Genomic DNA, 25818 nt, shown 5'->3' with positions numbered 1-25818 from the left:
TCTTTCTTTCATTGCACCTAGGTTTTCTCTACGGCTGTTTGAGGGTTCAAAGCTTGAATGTAAACCAGTGTTTTATTGCACAACTGGGCTATATTTCAGTTTTAGTGACACAGACACTTAACTTATTTTTCCATGTTTTTTTTATGCTTGAAGATTTGACAAAATAAAATATTCCGATTTTTGTAATCATTAGATTTCCTTGCTTTTTCGTAGTTCCATAAACGGATATGCGCGACTTTAACTCATCTGCTCTGAATAACTTCCTGTATTAGTTTTAGTTTTGCTGATAGGCTCATACGGCCACCTCAAGGGACGAAATAAAAATATAGCGTGTCATTGCCGTTTTTGTGGTAAGTGTATTGTAAGGTATTCGTTAGTTGCACGCTATTATGACATACGGGTGATGTTGTCGTCCGGTGCTTTACACCACACCTTACTGACCGAGCACAAATGCTGCATGCACGACCTCATGTGATAAGTGCCGGTAAATTGCACTTTCTAATTTCCTCGTTTCTAACAGTCAGGCTGCATGCGCGAAGGCTTGCGTGAACAGCACTTACAAGCCGTTTCGCCATCTGCAGGATTTTTGAAAAGATGAGAAATCTGTACGACATGTTTGTCGCTTGCAGCAAGCCCGTAGAGAAATGTACATGAAGAGTTTTGCTCTACGGGCTCACTGAGCAGTCTACAGCCATGATATTTTGTGGGGGCCATCTCCGTGTCCTGCACAGGTTTGCCCATTTTCTTTTTTACCTCCACGCAGCCTGTATCCACCGGTAAGGACAGCTGTGACTAAACCTTTACTTTTGCATTGCTGCTCATAGTCTGCATGATTGATGAAATATATGTATTTTTAATAAAAAAAGGTCATCTTAATTACACAATAGACTTAAGTTTGATGGCGACACAACCTTAAAATGCCTTATTCATCATAGATCTAATCTTAAGAAACTGCAATAAAAGTGATAATTATACAAACCGGTATTTAAGATTATGATGTAAAAAGACATCTAAGTGTGGAATCTCCTTTGGATTGTTTATCTACATCTGAGAGCAGATTTTGGCTTACAGATGGATATTACAGTTGGAATATCCTGATAAATGCAGTCATTTATTTTATTTTATTTTTTTTCCTGGAGCTTGTAGGTACTTTGTGGTTGATATGTTTCTGTCAAAAACACTGCATGAAAGCTTGGGTAAATATAAATGCAAACTATGAGGTCTGTCAGGAAATTGTTTGCTGTAGCGACTAATGTAGCAGTCCTCGCAAGCATTTGGAAAAGTTTTAATTTCTCCTGGGCTTTTCAAATTGGCTGTTTAGGTTGCACTGTGGCATTGTTCCAGGCATCTATAAAATACCAGTGTGGCTCCATGAAATGACCATATGGAGCTCCATAGCATTGTTCCATCCTAATTGCCCCTTCTACAAGTGTCAATTCCATTCAGAAGAATACAGGGACCAGCAGCAGAAAAGAAGACTGAATGAAATTAGGGTGGGGAATGAGGGCTAAGGTGGGCTGACTTTTATCAAATTTCTCCTGACAGATGGATAAAAATGCTGCTGTGCAAGACTTTGTTCAGTTGATGTGCAGCAGAATCCTCCATGGATTTCATTTAGCAGCACTGGTCTTGTTAAAGTGTTGTCTCTCTGCTCAGCACCAGGAGCTTTGGCAATGCAATCAAGGACCCTGACTCTTAAATTTAGCAGCCAGCGAGGTCCAGATCAATAACCATCAGTGTTTGGTTTTGGGCCGCTGCATCGGTCAGAGAGAGGGGGGGCTTCCAACCCTCCCTCATATTTGGCATCTCTTCTCCCCTCTTGTGTTGCGCTTTGTAGCAGATGCAACTTGATTTGGTCCAATATTAGTGAAGCTTTCCCACAGTTTATCAGCTTAGTTCTGCATGTTCATGGTGCACAAGCAGCTGAATGTTTCTCTGTAAGGGTTGAGGTTACTGCATGCATGTGTTTTACAAGATATTTGCTGATGTTTACTTGAAAATGACACACTAATCTAAACTTTTTAATTGATTTGGCCTCTTCACCATGCTTTTAATGAACCGCACATAGCACAAGCTTATGTGTATTAGCGGAGGATCACAGTGATCATACAAATCGGCACACAAACAGAGCAGCTTGTATAAAGAGAACATAGTCACAAACTCTTGTTTGATTGATAAAATAGATTAAATTTACATAAATAATAAATATTACTAATCAGTCTTTAATTTGTCTTTCATTAGAGAGGTTTTCTGTCACGTTTTCTTGTGTTTTCATTGTGTGGATGAAAATAAACCTGGAAACCTAAGCGTAGATGTTCTGACGCTAAGACAAATCCCACATTCAGGTCTTCATCCATTTGTTATTGAAATAAATTCACAGCAACCCATCGGCTGAAGTCAGTCATGGCAATTTTCTATTTCTCCTTCCCAACAGTTGAAGAACCAATACATTTTCAATGTTATCAGTGTGCCACCTCCTCCATTATAGAAAACTGCTGCACACATGCATTCAAAGGCTGCCTAGTTATAGCCAAGATAATTGACTTTTTGTATGGATAATTGACTTTTTTGTTTGTATAGTCTGACGCACCGAGAGTCTCCATTAGCTGCATTTGTTTCATCCAACAATAGCTGGTAAATAAACAAAGGTTGATAAAGTAGTCCACATAAGTGTTGGTTCAATATCTCCTAGGTTAAAGCATATTTATTCAATGTATTTCAGAAGAGAAATAAAACCATTATCTTACAGTTTTTGGTTCCAAATCCCCCTAGAAACAAAACTCAAGCTTCCTCACTGTAGAAAGGTTTTTATTACTATTTTCAGTATCCAACATGTATGTAACTGATTATTGATCCAGTTGAAGAAAACATGTGCTGTCGTAACAAAATCTAAAACACAAATACTTGGCCTCTATTCTTTTAATGGTGGGTTCATTCATTAGCTGATTTGCAGATTTAATTTGAATGTGCTCTTTTTCTGATTCTCGTTCAGTACAGACGTGTTTTCTGTGCATGTTAGTCTTAAAATTGAAATAATTGTGTTTTGAATTGAGTGCAGTGAGTTTATTTGTTCTCTTTACAGTATTGCTCTGTTATTTGCTAAATAAGATTTATGCGTTATACTGAGATCCACCTCCTATGTTCTATGCCTTTTCTGCTCCACTGCCAATATATGTGCATGTGTTTAAGATGGCTTCTGGTGTGCGGTAAGCTGACCTCACCCTTAGATGCTCTCTTGGGGCAGAGGTTCCTCTTGACTCTCCTCTAGCCCTTCTTTGCTGGGGTCATTTGGAAAGGTAATGCATACATGGCTGGATACTCTCACTATCAGAAAGATGGACTCCACTATGGTAAACGCACCTAGGATTAGGCTCATTGTAATGGTTTTATTTCCCAAATCTTTTCCCCAATTAAGCTCAACTTCAGTTGAACTCGTATGCATTCTAAAATCAGGGCTGGTTCCTGACATGTTTAGCCTTTAGATAACAGCATGCGTGGCTGGATGAGCCACCTTAAGCCTGTCTTTTTGTATTTTGGGTCAATGTCAGCTAGAGGTCAGTCTGGTTATGGGATGATTGCCTCACCACAGCTACAGCCATCCTTATTTATTTCATTCTACTTTGTGAGCTTGGCAGATGGAGCTCAAGTGTAGAGCTTGTATTTAGACGTTATTTAAGAAGATTGGTGGTGGCCACCGGCAGGACGCTCCTTTCAGCCCCGCGCTCACCGATGGCCAGCCAGATCAATATAACACAATTGAGTTTTCCAATCTGTGGTCTTTGGAAAGGCAGCCATGGCACTTACAGGGTGATCGCCTTTGATGAAGTCTTCATCAGGATCTATTGACAGATTCATTTGAGCACCTTCCATCTCACCCCCACTACATGTTTTTTCCCCCTCCTGTAAAGTAATGGGACGCTAAAACCCGGTTTAAAAAGTTTTCTGACAGCTGACGGACAGATGCAATGCACTAAGTTTTTTTTTTCTTTCCTCATGTTAACATGTATTTATGCTCATGTAAATGAGATTTATGTTTTGTCACATCTCTGATGCAGTCATCTAGATACACATACTTCTGCTGCTGCTGCTGTTAAACTAAAACTGTTCGAGATTTAAATGTGAAAAACAAATCAAAATGAAACACCACATGGAAAAATATTCTCTAAGGCTCAAAGTAAAAGATTTGCTTTTGAAAGCAAGACCTTAAAGCAACCTGGCGACTGATGAAGGGACTGTGTAAATTCCTAAATTATTTCATATTTAATTTCTAAACAAGCCACAGGGTACTGGATATCACAAACTAATGCACGGCAGTCGCACATGCTCAGTCTGAAATTGCTTGGACACTATCCTCTGCGCTTTCATGTGCAGGTTGTTTTTTCTTGCCTGGAGTGGGGCCGCTCTTCAGAAAGCTGTAATCCTCACAGTATTGCTGTGGCAAGCAGTCCTCTGAGACAACATAGCACCGCAGCCTGCGTGACTCTGCTCATTTTCCACGTTGTTGTTTTACCTGTTTTGTGTTTTTGCATCCCCCTCCTGACCTCCTTTATCTTGTGAAAGAAAAAGACTTTTAAAGTCAGGCTGGATTGGATGCAGGAGTGTTCCCACACTGAAATGTTCAGTTTTAGAATGTGACACAACTCCCTCCATCTGTCTTTGGGAAGTTGCGCTGTGCTTTGACATCACAGTCAACACTGCTTTTAGATTTTTAGTGTCCAGTGTTTCTGGTTAACTTAATAAAAAAACTTCTTTATTCTCAGTGTAAAAGGGAAATGAGGGAACCACACTTCACAGACAGAAGACTTTTTAATGTATGCTTCTTTTGAAAACACAGACAAAGCAGTTAGAAATGGATAATATTTAGCTCGGTCTTTTCCACTCTGCCATCTCTGTCCCTCTGTGAAACTACCAGAACACAAATATATCACCAGATCCCGGCATGGCAGCTGCCCCTGTTATTTCTGTTGTAAACTCTTCACACTGGCGGCGGCTGGCTGAGTGTCAGCATTGGGCTGTTGCTAACAACAACTTTTTTTGACTTATCTAACAACGGCTCTTTAGATATGTTCGTTTTTTAATGACTAATGTTGTAATATTTGGCTGACCTCAAAAAGAATCATGGACATGTAAATGTTTTAACTGTTCAAGCTTTAAGGAATCTCCAGTGGATCTTCTTTGCTCTTCATGTCTGAAAAAAGATCAAAATGCAGCCATGTTTCCAGTTGACCACAAAGCAGCTATCAGACAAAGTCAAAGATCCTTTTTAAAAAATGTATGTGCTTTTTCTCACTCCATTTTAATGTCGGCATCCATAGCTGACGTTAGCTCTTGGCCTCTAACGATTATTAAATAAGAGGAAAACGTGAAGCCCGGTGAAAGCGATTCTATGCTGGAGTGCTAGGTAATGGAGCATAGTCTTAAGGATTCTTTGAGGAAGAATCTGGACTCTGTCTTAAGATTTTCATCATGTCTGTTTTTTTAGCACAATCAATGATGGAAACGGTTATCTTTTTTTGTCGTGATTTATTTATTGTTGTAATGATCTATTGTTCCTTTTGTAACAAAAATATCAATTGTATGTGTGGTACGGCACACTTTATGCAGATGACTGTGTCTGTTATTTTGATACTGTCAGGAACACTTTGTAAAGAAACATTTAATAAGCGCACACTCTTTAGTCTGTAAGCTGTTATTTAATCTTCATGTGATCACTTTCATTACGCAGCTCAAGGCTCTCCTTTAGCAGGGTTAGGTACTTTGCAGTATTTTTCTTGGCTCATTTAGTGCCTTGATCATAAATGGTGGCCATTCTGATCTTTCATCATCTGTACCACAGTGGAAGGACATTTCCCTCCCACTCCGCTTTGCAAAGGTTTGTTTCTTGCTGGAGATGTTTGAATCTAACCCCTGACTTCCTCATCACAAATGTGTTTGATCTGATGTTGCTTATGCGTGACTGGCCTGTGGGCTGTCTTCTTTTTCTTTTTCAGAGCTCTCAGATGTTGAACCCAACATTTTTCTGAGACCCTTTCTGGAAGTCGTTCGCTCTGAGGACACCACTGGACCAATCACAGGCCTCGCTCTTACCTCTGTCAACAAGTTCCTCTCCTATGGCCTTATTGGTGAGAAATCTGAACACTAGCGTAAGATTTACAGTCATGGGGTGGTATTGGTGTTTGAAACAGGAACAATCAGGAAGAAAAGCATGTCTATTTTTTAATTGATTCAGTCATTCAAAGACATAAAAAACTGTGCTTACACCTTTAGTTTAAAAGGAAATGTGAAAAAATACAATGGTAAATGATTTCATTATGACTACATGTCATTATGGCACAAAGAGGAGGTGCTTTTGTTATTGAAAAAACATGTTTTCAGCTTGTTACTGCAATAGAAGAAATCGTTTGACACACAGGTTGTAAAATGGTCACTGACATACCAAACGTCTTTAACCCACACTCATACTTTCAAACAGACTTAAGCCCTGCAGGTTTCCATCAGACCATTAATGGTTGCTATAAATACATTATTTGTTTTTTCTGACTGACTGGAGATGTTTTACACCATTCTTGAACTGGTGCCAAACTAAAGCTTTCCAATAACCGAAGTCAAAGATTTTCACTTTTTTATATCCTATGCTCACTGTTTGATAAAATAATGATCTTAAATCTTTGACTCGTTTTATAGGTAAGGTTTTTAGGGACCTTTTCCCTGTTTATATCCTCTTTATTAAACATGTTTGCCTCATGTTAAACTCCTCATAATGAAGCTGATGGAGCTCCTGCTGCTTCATCTTGAAGCAGATCACATGCAGGTTAAGTTTTTACCCATCAGGTTATCACATACCTGCTGAATTGGAGCTGAAGTAAAAATGTCTTCATCTGTCTCAAAATAGTCTTCTGCAGTATGGCTTTCTAAAACATGCTCACATGGTTCATAGTATGTTATATTTATTGTTTTCCTTTCACTCTTAAATATCTGCTGTCTCTCAAATGTATTCCTTTTTCTATCCTCAAAGCCGTAAATCTACTGACAACCTTGGTGGCCTCCTGGAGCTGAGTTTTTCTCTGGTTCAGTGTTGTTCCATGTTGCTGTAGAGTCAGAGCGGGAATGTGAGCAATGTGCTCCTCTCAGGACTGAAGCAGAGGCTGGCCAATAGTCAGGACCGCCTGTCCTGATTAGCCTCATCATGAAAATATGGTCTGCCAGTTGTTGAGTGTGAAATGAGCATGCCTCACCAGATGTTGGGTTCCTCGGTGGGTGCTGATTCGTCCTCACAGTGCTGTCAAAACAGCTGCAGCCACTAATGCAGTGAAAGCCCAAAATTCTAGCAATGTACCTCGAATACGTTTTTATACTTGTAGTAGCTTAAATCAGTTGTACTGTGTTATTGTATCATAGCCTCAAAATGTTTAGGACGTCTACTTATACAGAAAGTTGTTGAGCTAACTCAGACCAGCAGGAGGGATATTACATTTGATGAGTGTTTGAATATATGTTGGACTTTCACCTTCACATTTACTTCAGATTGTAATCCAGCAATCCCTGTCTTTATAGCAGCCCCTCGTCACCATAGTTCTATGGGAAGAACAAGGCTGTCTGTACAGCTTCAGGTTAACTGTTGTTGTTTTTTTCTTGAATCAGTAATAACAAAATCATTGTGTCTAATGCCTCACATTTAAAGTACAGTCTGACATTTTTTTGCTATGCTTAGCTGTTAAGCAAAGGTGAGGTATCTCAACGGCAAAATCAATCTGAGCTTGGAGAAAGTGACTGAAATCCCACAGAGATCAGGGAGCAGTTTCACTGCAGAACTTCAAAGGATAGTCTGATCATTTTCTATTGCTGGTCATTTTATACGGCCGAATACAGAACAAGTTCATTTGCCGTTTCTCTGAAGCAGTTCGCACATGCATAACTTAACTCAACAGGTAGGAGGAGAAGCTACTCGGATGAGCAGTAGAAAAACCTTTAAAGCACAGTTGCCCCTATTACGCTATTATAACTTTCTTGTGGTGCCTTTGAAGACTCTCATTCATCCAGGTTGGTTCCATTGTAGGGCTGTCATCTGGAATTGGTTTCTTGTGGTGAATATTAAAGACATGGTTTGTCCTTGCTGACCGTGCCAGAAACACCCAAATAACACCTTCTTTAACTATTCGACTCTTTACATAATCAACATGAAGCAGATGGTTCTGATGCAGAAAAAGAAGTTTTTGATGGTGGTTTTGCACCAAAATGCAACACGTAAAGTATTGCATAACAGCGCAAAGCCGTTTTTCTCTGACAGAATCAGCTGGTTTATCTTGATGGCATAAATACTTCACTATTGTAAAACATTGCATGTCAGCGCACGGTTACATTTCTGCCGTTGTTCTATTAATATCGTAAACATTTGAGGAGTTATGGTAGACTCTGGCGTTAAAGAGTTATTGAGAGTCAAAAAGCAAAAAGATAGGGTTCCGTCTTACTACCATCCTCCGGTGGTCATTTAAAGAACTGCAACATATAAAGCTTCCTGTTTTCCTTCCAGGACCGGTGTCTCATTCCAGTTTGTGTAAAAGCAACTGCAAAGCCTGTCAGAGAAAGATCATTATACAAACAGTAAAATATGGTAGTGAAAGAGTGGTGGTCTGGGGCTGCTTCAAGACCAGGAACACTTGCCATGATAAATGACGCACAAATACTTCTTTTAACTGAAAAGTCCTGAGGGAGAATTTTTAAGCATCTGTTAGCAACCTCAGGCTGAAGCACCGTTAGCTTCTACTGGAGGAAGATGATCCCAAAATGCACAGGCAGATTTTAAACGGCTGAAAAAAAAATCCAAACTTTGGAGTGCCCTCCTCAAAGCCCCAACCTGTATTAGATAAAGATGCTGTGTCCTGTTGCTCAAAATGCAGTAACTATACAAAAAATGTCCTTGTAGCTCAGTTTTACCACTTCTGCTTGGCTGAGTGGGGTAAACCTCTGCAGGGCTGTAGAAGATTCTTTTAAATTACAGTAAACGCTCAAATTGCAATTCTTGCTGCTCAACCATTTAATGTTTCAGGGACAACCACTTCATGCAGGTCATCCCAACTATTTTTGATACACGATAATCATGCAAACACAAAAGAATCCTGATAGAGGCTAAACGTTTTATGAATCTAATGGCAGAAAATGCTTAAAGGATGGTTGGAGGCAGTTATTGGGAACAAAGCTACAGCTTTTAGGTGTGGTTGTGCCTCATTCATTCATTTTCTATTCCGGGGTCACGGGGCTGTCGGAGCCTATCCCGGCCACTTGTGGGCGAAGGCAGGGGACAACCTGGACAGGTCGCCAGTCTGTCGCAGGGTAGAATGTCCACAATCACACACCCATGCACTCTCACACTCACACCTAGGGACAATTTAGAGTTGCCAATTAACCGATGAAGCATGTTTTTGGACGGTCGGAGGAAGCCGGAGAAAACCCACGCATACATGGGGGGAACATGCAAACTCCACAGAAAGGTTGATGTGAGGCAAGAGCGCTAATCACTGCGCCACCGTGCAGCCGTGGTTGTGCCTTAAAACCAAAATTAAAGTTTCTAAACATTTCAAGTCTTAAAGTCCATGAACCTTTTGTAGTGCTCACAGACAGTAAGAAAACTGGAGTTGCTCTTAGACTTTTTGAGCACAAATAGGTGGAATAAAAAAGCTCAGAACTGGTAAATAGTACCGGCCTTGTCACTTACTGCCATCTGCTGGCTCAATAGAAATTGACCATCGTCTCTCATCAGTTTTCCTGGTGATTCTTAACTTGAGAATTTCATTTTTTATGAGCAGGTAAACATAGTATTCTCTTTTGAGATGTTTGATGTGATGTTTCATGTGTCGGCTTTTGTTGGAGCGTGTTAAAACGGGCTCCTTCTGTGTTCGTCTGGATTGAGGATCACGCCTGCAGCAGACATTCTTTGTCTTTTTGTAGCTGCAATGAAAACCTCAGGCAGATCTGCCTGCTGCATCTGCATGTCAGAAACCCCCAAATCAAAAGAAATCCTCTTCTAAGTTCAAATCACAAACATTTTTTAAACTTCTGAATGCAAATATTAGACGGCAGTGAGTGAGATATTAGAAAGTTGACTCCATGTATTGACCCTATTTCTACATCGTGCACTGTCTGTTTTTTCAAATGTCGTAATCTCACGTGCCATTTTGAATCAAAATGTATTTAGCATTAAACTTATGACTGCTGGTCACATGGTGAGCAGGGCGCTTTGTTCTAAGCAGCAGTTGATCTTGTGCTATTCACAGGACGAACAGGTGAGCAAATCCATATTCTCCTCTGAGTGGTTAAAACTCTGCAGCTCCTTTGTTTGGTTTGTAAAGATGAGCTAGCTCCTGTGAGGCTCCGCAGCTTTTTTTTTCTTTTCTTTTTTTGTTGCTCTCCAAGAGCAGCCCTTCTGGCCTTCCTGCTTGCTCTCACTCACGCCATGCCTTTGATTTTCAGGAGCTGTGTTTAAACTGCTTCATGTGGCAGCTGGTTCAACCCCCTGTTGACTTTGCCCACATGCCCTCAGGCGCATACACTCACAAACGTACTCAGGCTCCCCTTTTCTGTGTTATTTTAACAGTGGGCTCTCACCCTACATGCTCACACAAACTCTTCCTTTGGACGCCATTTGTACAGACCAGTGCCAGGAGAAGGATTAGGGTTTTTTTATGATTTCTGACATCCTGTTTGATTCTCGTGGGACTTCCTGAGGACAGCCTCTCTACCTGCTCACCTCTAAACAAGGCATCACATTCTCCTGCCGCAGCCTTTAAGCTTGAACCTTGCAGTGTGACGCACTGTTTGCACTTTACTATCTCACACTATCTGCCATTTATTGAGATCTTCTGTTGTCAGTCATTACATGTTTAAACATGAAGTCCTAAGCTGCTCATCTCTTATTCAATCCTAATGTACACCTTTTTTTTTTTTTTTTGCTCCATCTCTCCACTCATCGTTTCCCCTCTACTTATTAGTTAATGAATTGCTGCTCTTGGGGGTGATGGAGGAGAAAAACAGGCTGGCTCCAGGCAGATAGCTGGCCAGCTGCTCAGGTTTCAAAAACATGGGTCTTGTTGCTGCAGCAGCCAATTTGTCCCAGCCGGCCTCCAACAAAGGACCACATCTGCTCATTAGATCTTAGCGCTGTATGGATAGGACGGACCGCAGCCTTTTGAATAGGTGCTGAGCTGTAGAACATTTGTTTCCAGTTGCTAATTTTACTAACTGTCACTACTGCCAGTTGTTACAGAGCAGAAACCTTTTCTCCTAAAATTTCACTTTAGCTTTATTTTTGACAGCTCTCCTGTTTTAAGGTTTTATTACGACACTCAAAAAAAAATCCCTTCAGGCAATAAGACGAGAAAGCAAAGAGGTTAAAAGATTAAACAACTTTATGTCAATGTAATTGTCATTCATTTGTCTATAATTGGGCAGGAAGGCAACACATTGAATTCTTATGTAGGCTTGGCTCAGGATCAACCATACACCTTAAAAAAGGAACATTTGAACAGATGTCTCAGAGGAAAAGAGCCGGTTCGTTCTACTTTTAAAAATAACAGGTATTCCTGCTTAGAACGAATGTGGCAGAATAGGAAATTGCCAGGTGTTTATTTTGTCTGGGTTAGTAGAAGATAAGGAGATCTTTAGGATGGCAGGGAGGAAGGCCAGATGATGCCTCCCAGCGGCTGCAGGACTGCTTTCAGAGGACAGATTTGGAGGTTTGAACACCAGGACCTGGAGGTGTTCACAGACAGTGTGCTGTGCTACATTCTGAACTGCATAGACACAGACACGGTGGACCAAAGGACCCCAACCAGAAGCCCTGGATGACTCAGGATGTCAACTAGCTTCTGAGGAGGAGAAACGCCGCCCACAAGTTTGGAAACAGACCTGTACTGCGCAGCCCGCACCAGCCTGAAGAAAGGCTTCAGAAAAGCCAAAGCAGGTGGAAGATTGAAAACCACCTTGACACCCATGACAGCCGACAGGTGTGGCAGGGACTCCAACACCTCACCAGCTACAGGACCAACGTCAGAACTGTGGAAGGTGACATTGCACCGGCAGAGGCCTTAAACCACTGTTTTGCCCGCTTCGATGTCATTACACCACAGACACCCCAGTTCCACCACACAGCCCATAGCAGCACCATCCTCGTCCTGGATAAGCATGAGGTAAGACGCACCCTGCGTGCAATCAATCCGAGGAAGCCTGCCGGTCCCGATGGTGTGCCGGGGCGAGTGCTAAGGGATTGTCAGAGCAGCTGACTGAAGTCTTCACAAAGATCTTCCATTAATCCTTGGCACAGTCAATAGTCCCACTCTGCCTGAAGTCCTCCACCAATGTTTCCCTGCCTTAGAAGCCTCGCATCTCTTGCTTCAATGAGTACAGACCAGTGACTCTCACTCCAACAGCCATGAAGTGCGTTGAAAAGCCAGTCCATAGTCACATAGCAGCATCCCTCCCACCTGGACTAGACCCACACCAGTTTGCTTACAGGGTAAAGTGATCCACAGAGGACGCCATAGCACCTGCTCTGGGTGCTGTTGTCTCCCATCTGGGGCAGTGTGGGAGCTCTGTGAAGATGCTCTTTGTGGATTACAGCTCGGCCTTCATCAACATCCTCCCACACAAGCTGGTGGCCAAATTGGAGGACAGAGACTGCCCCATTCAACCTGCCTGTGGATCAGGCAGGTTGAATGCCCACCCTGGAAACCCTCCACAGCTCCTGCTGCCTTAACAGAGCAGAGAACATCATCAGAGACGCCTCACACCTTGGGCACTTCCTGTTTAAATGTGTTGCCTTCAGACAAACGCTACTCACCAATCAGGAGTGAGCTTGTTAGAATTCCACACCCGTACCACTTAAAATTGGGCTCGGGGGAATCTGTCAAGCATTTTGACATGAAACCACATACTTGTTTTGAAGCATCTGATTGGTGTGTTTACGACTTGAATAACTTGACCTACAGAAAAAATATAAAAAATGAGAATTATCAAGAACATGTTGACAAGGTACCAGATCCAGAATGGTTCTTCTGACCAGCAGAATGACTAACAGCTGTCTATTTCTCTATAGAAGTCTATGGGGTTCTTGGAATCACATAGTACTTTCTGTGGGGGACATCAGGGGTTTCAGTCTAGTTCTCATAAACGGATCCAATAGAACAAGCCCAGAAACAAAAACCCGAAATCCAAACTCACCATTTTGGAGATAAAAGAAAGATCATTTTATTTGTCTTTTTCTCTGGGTGTCTGTGTTACCAGTAGTTGGTCTTCGCTTTGTGCTTAGGTTGTGATGTATTGAGGCAGTAGAGTAAAAAATCTTTATATTTCAGCTGCCATGCAGTCTAGCCCACTATCTGAGTTCTGTTTTTCGTTTGTAGATGCAAACCACGAGGCAGCAGCAGAGGCCACTGAGAACATGGCGGACGCAGTCACACATGCTCGGTTCGTGGGAACCGATCCTGCCAGCGACGAGGTTGTCCTCATGAAAATTCTGCAGGTAACCAGTACTTAATAACTGCAGCCGCCGGCCTGCTGTTGGACCTGATGCTGCCTTAATAAGATGCTTTCTCTGTTAACAAAGAAATTGCTAACATACCATAGCCTTGTACTCTGTAAAATAAGTCATTGACTCAATGATACAACATGATAGATATTTGCAGAGTGACTCGCAGCTTTCTTTATTCTACCTTCAGTCTGCTTATGCATTGTCTCACGAGAACAGCTCAGGAGGCTACTTTTACAAATGTGTGTTTACGAATTTTCAGAGGAAATTATCTGAAAGCGTGTCTAGGATTTGGGACTCGTTTTGATGCTGCAGATTCCCCCCCCCACTGTTTTTAGAAATGCCTGGCAGATAAATCTCAATCTGGATGTGTTGTCCTGCTTCAGGTGCTGAGGACGCTGCTGTTGACACCAGTTGGAGCCCACCTGACCAACGAGTCCGTCTGTGAAATTATGCAGTCCTGCTTTAGAATCTGCTTCGAGATGCGTCTGAGTGGTGAGAAACATGAATCAGCTTTGTTTTGTGCAATTAAATCATGAGATCAGGAATTCTGTGGATGCACACAACACAACAACTGATGCTGTTCTTTAAAGTCCCATAGTTGTCAAAATGTGAGTTCTAGGAAACCTTTCTCCTCATTTGTCCCATTCTCTGTGGGAGTTGTGAGCTGCAGTCTCAGCTGGCTTCAGGCAACATTTAGTGAATTAAACCTCTAAGATACTCATCTGGGAATTTGGAATCATAGGACTGGAGGAAGGCATATTTGTAGGCAAAAAAAAGGCCTTAATATAAGTCTTAGAGTAGGAACTTTGAATGCAGGGACTTTGAATGTTGGCAGTGGAGGAGAACAGCATCAGGAATCAAGGGAGACGATCGAGGTCTACAAACAGGTCCATACCTCAAAGAAATGGAATGGCTCGGCTGTTTGAAAGGGCGTGCGAAGCGGGGCTGGGCCTCAACGCACGAGTTTTGAACACGGAAGTGCACACATACGCTCCTTTACATAGACGTTTAATTAGAAGCGGTCGCTTGAACACAAGTTTCCGTGTGAACAGAGCATGAGGGTGGGATTAGCTGGAAAGCGTGATCTGCTGTGGGAAGACGACAAGATCTGGAACCAATGAAAAAACCAATACATGCTCTTCAGACTTTTTTTGAGCATTTTTCTTTCCTTATTTTGGACACCAAATCATTTTACATTACTTGCTGTTAAAAGGTCTGTGGACTTCAATAATGTCACAATAACTAGCTACATTCCTGAGGGAAAGTTACATAGAAACACAAATTCTATTGTTGTGCAACACTTTTAATTCTGTTACATTCCTTCTTGAAAAACTCTTACCTGAAAAGTGATGATGAGTGGTGATTATAGCACAAATGATGCTTTGTGCATTTTTTACCCATACTCTCTGTTTGCAGAGCTTCTCAGAAAATCAGCTGAACACACGCTGGTTGACATGGTACAGCTGCTGTTTTCCAGGTGAGTTTTGCATTAGTGAAGGCTGGGGTGTCCCTACAGCTTTTTGGGAGATTAGTCAGACATCCATTTTATTTTATCTAATGTGATGCTGTTTCAAGGTCCAAAAAAAAAAAAAAATTGCATTAGGGAATATAAAAAAAAAGCAGAGCAAAAAGTACAGAATTTAAATGCTCCCCATCCAAAAACTGATTTATTTTTAACTTTCGTGCACACCTTTAAATTCAAAGGCTTTTTGGTGTTTGACTTTGCATGATTCACTTTAGTAAAACTAAACACATTTATTGTCAAACTCATAGATTCTGGAACTTTAAGCAGTTTTTCTACCACTGTGACATTTTTTTGCCTTAAACGTTACACTTCAGTTTTATCCTTGATGATCTAAAACAAAATGTAAAGCACATGCTCAAAGCTGCAATCTACGGCCATGCTCTATTTTTTTCTTTTTCTCAGCACACTCCCACACCTCTTAATTATAGTCGGAAGGGTCTTTCCTTCATTATTTCCCACAAAGCTCATGAATTTCATTATGCTGTCTGCACCGGGTCAGTGGGCCATTTTTTCACCAAAGCCATAACATGATTTTTCATATGGCATTTAGCATAAAGGCTAAAGATAAACACACAGACAGTCCGCACCATCCATTGCTCGTCCATCAGGGTGCCAGTCACATTCAGTCAGGGATGAAGGAGATGAGCTGATTGAGCTGCTCACAGTGTGATCTGCATATAGATGAAGATGTTCCCTGTTTCAACAGTGGAGCCACAGCCCCCACTAATGCAGACGGGCTCATCTGCATATATGCAGACATTCAGAATTGCTAGGAAGATCAGTCTCAGAAATGTGTGGTGGAAAAGTGGCTGCTATAAAAGAGGTTTGGTTATTCCGATCCCCAACCTCTTATTTCTCCACCCAACGGTTAGGTCCAGGATTTGTCACCAAGTGGCTTCAGTCCCTCTGGTGGACTTCAGTGTTGGCTTTTGCCAAGCTTGTCGGTATGCACTGACACTCCTCCAAGCATCCTGGGCCTGTTTTTTATTTACTGGCAGAACTCTAGTAGCACCTTGTTATCATGTCCGCTCACAAGATTCAACTGTGGGGCATAAAAGACGAATGACACGCTCGTAAACTGAGGCACGGGTTGGAAATGCACCGTGGATTATTAACTCAGCCATCGCATACTCTACCCTCTCACGCAGGGGTCCCGCGTCTCATTTTGTCCAGCCCCCCCCCCCCCCCCCCCCCCCCCCCCCCACCACTCGCTCACAGATGCTTGATAATAGAGATGTGAAGATGCTGCCTGCACCATCACCCACTGAAGGGGGGAATAATGAGCAGCAGCTCCGTTCAGCGCCTCAGATTGCCTGCTCAAAGTATTAAGCATGTTAATCTGTTGGGCCCACAGATCATCCAATAATCATGCTTGCAAGACAACACTCTGTTAACACAGAGATGAAGTTGGGAGGGGGTGAAGGGTGCTTTTTGTAATTTATCTGTGTGTGAGTGTCTGACATCTCATTTTGCAGCTAAGCTGTAGAGTCCACAGAAAGCGAGCTGCACACATCTCCTGTGATGACTGAGAACATCGTCCAGCCCGACCAAACACCAGCAGAGCTTATTGGCCGCTGGGATTGAACCTGCAGAGCCTTCCACCATGACTCTGGCTCTTAAGCTGCTATGAAAACATTTACCGCTCCTCGTTGGTGTTCAAGTCATTCGGTTGGAATTGAAGTGGCAAACTCAAAGATCCTTTTCTGCAGTAGTGCTCTTGAGCTTACCCACTCTGATGGAATTAGTCAAGTGTTTGAGAATTCTCACGAATCAAGTATTCAGGGATACTGGTCACTTTGAGCCATTTGTTTATAAATGTGTGGCCTGATAAAAAGTATCGTGAACGAAGTGCAAACCAGATGATCAGAGAGATAATTCAGCAAAATATTGCATATGTCCCATAGCACCCTATTAGAGAACTTAAGAGACCCAATAGATTACAGCATTTCATATCAACAGTTAGGTTTGTGACGATTAGATGTCATAATTATGTCCTGCAGCAGTTCTGGACTGCAAGGACTGGATCGTTTGCACAATTCTTTCTGACTGCTTGTTTGAGTGAAAATTTCACCCTCGACACCAACTCAAAAATTCAAATTTGCACGCCTAGTACCCAGTGAAAATGAATTTTAGGCATCGTGTCTGGAACATCTCAGGGATTTTTAAAAATGATCATGGGTGGCCATTATGTGGCACAGTATGAAATTTGGTGATTTTCACATTTTTCCACAACGTGGAAAACTTGTCCCCCGTCATGTAATACACATGCAGCCAGGTTGAGTCTACAAACACATATTTCATTGACCTTTGACCTTGGAAAGAGGCTGAAATTTTTACTTAAAAAGAAAACACGGCATCTTTATTACCTGCTACAAATTTAAAACCTCAAGCATCATTGGGGAGCTACTTGGGAAAGAAAATGTTACTTTTATAAGTTATAGGTTTCGAACGGCGTGACAAGCTCACATAAGTGGCCTCTCTGAGTTTCTTCATTCATTTTATTCCAGAATATTGTAAAAAAGTAATACATGAATTGTTGGCTCAAGCTGGATGAAATGATACAACATTTGTACATATTAGGCATTTGGGTGTGGTTAACAAAAAACCCTCCAATAACCAAGGAATCCAAAAGTTTATTTGTGACCATTCCTCCAGAAATTACATAGACCCTCGTGACCTCCAGGTGACCCAAACAGAAAACGGTTGCTATGGAGATAAAACCAAAAGAAATGCTGCCATTTAGAAAAAGAGTGTGCTTTATTTTTTCATGACTTTGTTTGGTCCTGCTCTGTAGAGGTAGAGAGCAAAGGGCCTGAAGAAGCCAGTGAGGGCAGGTCAAAGGGCGCCGGGTGGTGCCTGCGGCCCATAACACGCAACTCGCAGCTTTAATGTTTGGCTGTAATCGTAGTTTAATTTCAAACACTGGCAAATCTAACTAATTTACATCTAACTGACCGTCATCAGAAACATATTTAGAACTGATGAAGTCACCTGAACTTTAATTACTGCTGTTAGGCCTAAAAACCTCCTCATATTCACTGACAGATTCTTATTTTTCTTGTGCTTTACCACTGCTGCATATCAGGGATTCCTGATTTGCTATTGTCACATTATTCCTTTTGTCCCTTCCAGGCTGCCTCAGTTCAAAGAAGAGGCTAAGAGTTATGTGGGTGCCAACATGAAAAAGGTAACAGAACTGAGATGTGTGTTTGAGCTGCCTGCAGAAACCTCCCTGTGGTGTTTGCATCACCATGGCTTGCCTGTGTCAGGGTTCAGTTTTTTGTGTCATGTAACTTAGCTTAACTAATGCAAAGAACACAACTACATGTTTTTGTTTATGTTCTTGTTCTTGCATGTCACCAGTTTACGCTGCATATCATGGCCATGGTTTTCTAGTTTGCATCACTTTTTTAGAAGCATATGTTGTTTTTAACAGTCCTCCACTAACACTGGGGAGGGGGACCTTCTCTTTAGTCAAACATACGTTTAAGTTATAGATGTGAAGTTTAAGTTTCATGAAGACTAAAGTTTCAACAGAAACATCAACCTGCAGCACGATTCAATGCTTCAACAAGTTTAAATTACAATACAAATCTTAATGTATTATTTTTGTGACAAAAAATACCTTTTATGTTCATAATTTCCTAAAAATGAAATAACCTTTTTTTTTTAAATCTGCAGTAATCTTTAACGCTTTAAAATTAGCTTAACCTCACCAAACATCTAAGAGGATAGTGGAGGGAAAAGGAGAATCTACATGATATTTTACGTTTTATTTCAAAAACACTCACTCTATTTTAAAATCTTTATTATACGTCATTTATCATTTTTTGGATTCTTGTCTTGTCCAAACATGATGAAAATCAAAAAACCAAGCTGAATAATTGTTTTCAATGATGAATATTTAGTGGAATTGAAAGCATATGAGTTAAAGTGAAATAAAAAAATTTACATGTTATTGAAGAGATAAAGCCAGAGCAGGATATTGTGAAAAAAGAAATCAGCAATTTTAATTTCTTTATGGCACTTTTTTCTGATTCTGTGTTGCTTTATTTTAAGTTTTGTCCAAGTAATGTTTGGGATCATTTACACAAAACCTTTAAGTTGTTGTTGTTGTTTTTGTATGTATTTGTTCATATGGGACCCTAGTTTACTTCTTTTTGTCAGCTGCTATTTATGTTCATTTTATCTATTGGTCAGTTTTGAGAGCAATCTGCAGCAACAGTTGTGTTAAAGACGTAAACCAGAAGCTTTGTGAATCTTTGAAGAACTGCTGAGCCCCCCCCCCCTGCTCTGTTTCTTCAGTCTAAACCAGAAACATTCTATGTATTTCAAATTTCTGTTACACTTCCTTAAGCTCTTATTTGCTTTCTGCACGTCCCCCCCCCCCCCATTTTGTAGTCATTGGTTGGGGCTGTTTTGTGTGTTGAGCCTGCAGCAGCTGCATCAAGTCCTTCTACCTGTGAGGGGTTTGAAACTTGCTGCCCTCCTTTCCTGCATGGACCTTTTGATTCAAGTGTTTTATGTGTTGATCCCACCTCTGATCAGTTTTCCATCACTAATCATGGGCACCTGCCCCCTCCCCTTTTCTTCTGAGGCTTACAATATCTTGTGGAAAAACAAACGTGTACAGGTAAGGAAGATGACTTTTAGTTCAGTGTATAGACTGGAGGGCTTCTTCCTTTTGGCCTTTCCCCTGTCAATACAACCCAAAATGAATAATAAAAGTGATAACAACTATTATTATTGCCAAAGAAAGCACAGGGAGCTTCCAAACATGCCACTGCTTGTGCAGAGATGCATTGTTGTTTACACTCAATGTGAACAAATACATTTATCAAAATAGATTCGGCAAAGACAAACATGCCACTGGAAACAACAGCTGTAGAGCAAGAAGAGTGAAAAACCAACACAAGATAAGTAAATGCTAGCATTAAAAAAAACACATCGTAGAAATCCCTGGTCTGACTCTCATCAAGTTATTAGGCATGAAAGCTAAACCCACATTGTGCAAGAAACCTGTTTACTGCTTTGGATAAAAGCTTTTGACAAATGACTCCATGTAGAAATCTAACAGAGACAGCATTAAAATACAGATAACACACTTTTAAGGCTAAATATTAAAAAGCATATGTTTGCAACACAATCAGTTGTACTTTTTATACATATTTTTCAAAGTTTTTTTCTTTGTGATTTTATTCTTTTTTATTCCTGTCTTTATATTTTGATTTTTTTTCTTATCCAAGTTTCTCGTTCTCCCTTTTTTTTCTGGTCTAAATTTTAGTTCACTTTTCTCTGCCACCATGTTTGTTGTATTTTTATGCTTGGTTCTTTTTTCTTAGCCTTATTTCTATTTTTTTGTACTCGTGTCAGTGTGTCTTCTATTTTCCCCACGGTTTTATTGAGCACTAGATTTAGCATTTGTGTCTGCATGACAAACTTTAAAAAATGCTGCATGAACTAAATAACAGTATAACTTAATTTTAAAGAGCTGTTGTTCTTTGTAATAATTTTGATGGTCTTATTTATTTTCAAATAAACATAACTTTTGCTTTTTTTGGGCTTCTTCCTCTGCATGACTCCCCCTTTCCCATTTATCTCTCAGTGAAAAGCAGCTACTGACTGGCCTCTAAGTTGGTGGTTTTTGCTGATGATATTCAGAATTCCGGTTGTTTTTTGACCAACTTAAGGGGATTACTTAGGTTCTTAAGGTAAAGTAATCATGACTGTCGTAGTTCATTTTCCTTCTCAATAACAGTAAGGAAAGAAGGAAAGCCTTGCGTCTTCCTTTGATGTTTCTTAGTTATCAAATGATCTTTGTTTTTCTCCAGTTGAAAATGCGTCCCGGTGGAATGAGCGAGTCTTCCAAATGGAAGAAGCAAAAACGCTCGCCAAGGCCGCCTCGCCACATGGTACGAAGTGCCTCAGGTGGGATGGACCACAGTCAACCCAGCACCCTCAGCAACAATCTCACTGGTAAGAGAATTCAGCTGCAGAAATGGACTGGAACTGCCAGGAGCCTTTTGCAAATGACAAACTTTTACCTTAGTCATCTTCCCCAAATCCAAAAGACTACAAACCAAATGAAGATTGTTTACCTGTTGACACAGAAAGGTTTAGCCTTCAAAATCTGTGGTGGAACATTTACCTTATCACGATTCCTACAGGTGGTGTTCCGTTCATCGACCAAGGCTCCGCCGGCCCTGGACTCCAGGCCTCAGACAGCGCCTGCTCTTCTATATCCAGCCCAACAGACAGTGGTCTGGATGCCTGTTCCAAAGCCACATCTAGAGATGACCTTTCTGACCTGGACCAATGTAGTTCTTCCCCAAACACCCCCTGTTCTGCTGCTGTACCCCCTGGATCTGAGTCGGGCTCACTCGATGCACCGGTACAGATTTGTGAAAGCCCAGTCTGTTTGGTGACATGGTGGATTTTTGGTGGGAATGTCTACATATGTTTTCTGTTTTTTGCTGTCTCAGCTTGAGGGAAAGCTGTCCGAACCAGCTCCATCAGCCTCAGTGGAGTCCATTCCAGAAGTCCTTGAGGACAAAGAGTCTGACAACACCTCTGTGCACGACATGGACTACGTCAACCCCCGTGGAGTCCGTTTTACGCAGTCCACCCAACGAGATGGTAGGGGTTCAGGAAGTCCTTGACTACATTTTTTCTAACCACTGCCTTGTTTCTGCTGTTTTCTAACACTTTTCCTGACCCTGTTTGAAGGTGTATCCCTCATTCCTTATGGGTTGCCATGTCTAAGGGAAGTGTTCCGCTTTCTGATCTCCTTGACCAACCCTCATGATCGACACAACACCGATGCCATGATGCACATGGGCCTCCAGCTGCTGACTGTGGCACTTGAGTCAGCAAACATAGCTAACTACCAATCTTTGCTCGTCTTGGTGAAAGAAGAGCTATCCAGACACCTATTTCAGGTAAACAAACTTGCTGCGCGGTGTTCGCTCTGTCCTTTCCAGTAAAAGAAGGAAACTGTAAAATGCAAAGTGTACATTTGGCTTTGTCATAACACGTTGTTGTTGACTGGCCTCAAATGGGACCCAAAACCTATGACTGGCGTAAAATATTAGCATGAAAGTGAACCTTTAAAAGTGACTTTTCTTGGGATATTGAGAGTTGCACAAACCAAATGTTGATGGTTTGGTCGTGGTTGGGTCAATAAATGAGTTGTTGACTGGTCAATAACTGATTGACACTGACAACCCTTGAGCAGAGGATTGAAGAAAAAGAAAACATGCAAGTGACTCCAGAGTATAAGTCGCACTTAGGCTGAAAAGTGTGATGCTGTTAAACAAATCCACCAAGTTTGGTGTAGTGCTGTGTTCACATGAAACATAGTTCACACATCAACCTCACACCTGCTGCCACTTTTAACGTACGTCAAATCGTGGCTCAGTGCTTGTCTAAAATTCTGTCCTAAACTACACACTCCTGTCGCGTGTAGTAAAAGCTACCGTCAAGTGTTTAGCCGGATCGCTACATGAAAGCATTGACTGTATGTCATGGAAGAGACGGATGATGTTGGGAGATCAGTTTTATTTATTTGAAAAAGCTCCACAAAAACATCTGTAACCGTGTCTCCATGTCTTGATTCATTAAAATCATTCAGAGATTCTCCCACTATCTACCGCAGGAGCTGCGTCTGAATGACGCCGTTTCCAGCGGTACCGTGGTCTCTCTGTGACCCAGTTTGATGACTTGATGTCCTGCAATAGTTTGAAAAGGAAAAAAATAGCATGGAGTTCAGGAGAAGAACGTCAGATTCTCCTCCATATTTGTTTTGGACGGTGCTTCTTTTTCTTTTTCTACGTTGCTGGCCGTAGCAAATAGCGATGCCCAAACCTGTAGTGCCCTCTTGCAGTTGTTAGTGGAAAACAACAGCTAAAGAGCTACCAGCTGTTTTGGGGAAAATAATGAATATATATTGACTATATGGGATTTTTTTTAAAATCACCCATAAGTATAAGTCGCACCCTTGCAAAAAAACACAATTTATACTCAACAAAATGAGCAATGTTGCTCCGATGTATTTTTTTTAAGCTATTGACAGCTGACCGTAACATTTCTGATGGCTTTCTTTTTATGTCAATTGATGTTTTAGTTGCTGAGTGTGGAGCGCATGAACCTCTATGCTGCTTCCATACGAGTTTGCTTCCTGCTCTTCGAAAGCATGAGAGTCCACCTGAAGTTTCAGCTGGAGGTAACAACTACATTCAATGTTTTTCACGTCAATCACGTCACTGTCAGAATGGCATCTTCCAAGGATAGATTTGAAATTCTACACCTGTGTTCTTGCAGATGTATCTGAAGAAATTGATGGACATCATCACATCGGAGAACATCAAGATGCCCTATGAGATGAAGGAGATGGCTCTGGAGGCGCTGGTCCAGCTGTGGAGAATCCCCAGCTTCGTCACCGAGCTGTACATCAACTACGACTGCGACTTCTACTGCTCCAATCTCTTTGAAGACCTCACCAAGCTGCTGTCCAAGGTAACCTTCTTAATTCTATTTAATACTTGACTATGCTGAGTGAAAGGTAGTTATAGTTTCTATTCTTTTGAAACCATTAAAAATAAACAGACTTTCAGTGCACATGGCACTGAAAGCATTTAAAATATTTTAATAATCTCCATTAACTGATGTGTTTTTCTTGCCAACATTTTATTCTTAAGAAAATCAATTTTCGTAGGTGAAAAATGTCTCAATGAATACAAATAAAAATAGCTTCTCAGTCATGTTACATGCAAAATCTTTAACATTCAATTTCTTTAAATTCAATAAGTAACTGCCCAGTAATTTTGATTTATATTTTAAAACACGGGATCCTATAAAGGTGTTGGACTTTGAATTCAAACAGTCTTGGTTGTTCGTCTTTCTAACAGTGCATGCAGAGCTGGCCCTTATTTAAAGTCCCACTCCGATCCTCTTTTTATTTATGCTAAAAGCGTTCTCAGTGGTCTTTTAAGTTTCTGCATAGCGGCAGGACTTTTAGGTGGGACCATTGGTAAGGAGCAACCCCTACCCCACTTCCTGTTAACCATAACCGAAAGCTCTCTGTTTACACCCCCAACCATACAACATTAGAGGTGCAACAAAATGGGGGTCAGAATCAGAGCTATTCATCTGTACAGTGTAGATCCAGATTCCAGCTCAGAAGAGGAAAACTAAGACATACATGGATCTATTTTTCTGACAGTGGATGATCAGAATGGAGCGGAGCAGGGAGCTTATGGCCCACCCAGTGTATTTCCTTTATCACAAATGTAATCTTTTTTAATGATTTTTTTATTCATCTGCTTCTGATTTACAACGATTTCATAAAAAAGAAACCTCAGATATTCAACTTAAAGCTTAATTTTCTTTATTTATGTCCACCATCATCATAAAATGCCACAAGAACAAGTTAAAAACACCAAAAAACAGTTAAGATAAATACGATAGAAAAAACTACACTATGAGGAAAATTACATTATCAGCTCCTGCGTTCTAAAGAAAATTTCAATGAAGCTGTTGAAACTGAGTAGTCTGATGTTACTCAGTTGAAATAGAACTGAATGTGGGATTTCAGATGACAAAATTGTTTTTTATTTTTCTATGACGTTATGCTGATGTATGCAGTTCAAGCACTAATCCTGTATCGTTGAACAAAACCACAGTACAGTGATCTCTTGCTGTAACGCGGTTTACTTTTCACAGTTTCGCTACTTCATGGATTTGCATGGTGCATTGTGTTCTGCATTCTGATTGGCTAAAAAGTCACTCCGTTTCTTCTCTACCTGTGCGTCAATAACGTTGCAGTTTAATATGTCCACGTACGTAAATCAGTTTGCCAAATTTACATTATGTACGTGCAAATTCTCTTGCAATTTCGAGTTTCTCTAAAACCCATAGAAAAAAGAGCAACAACAACTGCCTCTCACTGTGTTCTTCTCCCGAACAAACACAGCTGCACCGCGGGCTTCAGAAGAAGAAAACACTGCAGAGTGGAGTCAGGATGCAGCGGCTCAGTCTGAAGAGCAGTGAAATACACCTGAGTCACTATTTGTCCGACTGTACTTTGTATTTTTTTCATAATCATTTTAAATTTTCTCCCGTTTAATCCAATTACTCGGGTTGCGGTGGGCGGGGCTAACCTCCACGATTTGAAGCCTTCTGTTCACATTGAGGATTCAAATTATTATTTGACAGTAAAGTACAGAAGTTATTTGTTGAAAAAAATGTTTCTAAAGTACTTTTATTTGTGAAACAAATGCTTGACCCGGTAAAATGGTTTCTTTCTTTTCAATGTATAATAGAAGATTTAATTGTATAATATTTGTTAAAAAAATAGAGGTTTCTACTTCACGGATTTTGCCTATCACGGGTTCTTTTTATCCTCAGAATACTGTTTATTCTGAGGATCCACGTCACTACACTGCTACGGTTTTGTCCCTCTGAGGTTCAATATAATGTAGTTTTATTCTTTTATTATGCAGTGACAATTGTCACTGTATAAGATCATTTTAATGTATCCAACAGTATAATTTTTAACGTTTTATTTTATTTCTGAAGAATGCTTTCCCGGTGTCGGGGCAGCTGTACACCACCCACCTACTGTCACTGGAGGCCCTGCTGACGGTCATCGATAGCATCGAAGCCCACTGCCAAGCCAAGGTCCCCGACACTGTGGCTCAGCAAGACCAGTCGGACACTCTGTTGGCTGAAGGTGACGCTTCCAGCATAAATGGTACAGACTCTGCCTCTGGTA

The 25818-nt window shown here is 41.0% G+C and overlaps 1 protein-coding gene across 5 annotated transcripts in view; it reads left to right on the top strand.

Moving 5' to 3' along the window:
* Positions 1–25818, top strand: part of gbf1 (golgi brefeldin A resistant guanine nucleotide exchange factor 1) — an 80476-nt gene that overhangs the window by 29722 nt on the left and 24936 nt on the right. For 2 of the 5 annotated variants that reach the window (XM_020709282.2, XM_020709283.2), the window contains exons 4-16: positions 5991–6122; positions 13395–13513; positions 13906–14014; positions 14939–14999; positions 18180–18234; positions 19645–19680; positions 20879–21023; positions 21215–21438; positions 21530–21683; positions 21774–21985; positions 23170–23268; positions 23367–23561; positions 25623–25815. In XM_020709282.2, coding sequence (XP_020564941.1) covers positions 5991–6122; positions 13395–13513; positions 13906–14014; positions 14939–14999; positions 18180–18234; positions 19645–19680; positions 20879–21023; positions 21215–21438; positions 21530–21683; positions 21774–21985; positions 23170–23268; positions 23367–23561; positions 25623–25815 — 1734 coding nt within the window. The remainder of the gene's footprint in view (positions 1–5990; positions 6123–13394; positions 13514–13905; positions 14015–14938; positions 15000–18179; positions 18235–19644; positions 19681–20878; positions 21024–21214; positions 21439–21529; positions 21684–21773; positions 21986–23169; positions 23269–23366; positions 23562–25622; positions 25816–25818) is intronic. The other 3 variants (XM_011484062.3, XM_011484061.3, XM_020709284.2) reach the window with 2 other exon arrangements.

Source organism: Oryzias latipes, chromosome 15 (genome assembly GCF_002234675.1).
Source record: "Oryzias latipes chromosome 15, ASM223467v1".
Classification (NCBI taxonomy): Eukaryota; Metazoa; Chordata; class Actinopteri; order Beloniformes; family Adrianichthyidae; genus Oryzias; species Oryzias latipes.
The sequence above is the reverse complement of the archived record's forward strand: the minus strand, read 5'-3'. Positions and strand labels throughout refer to the sequence as shown.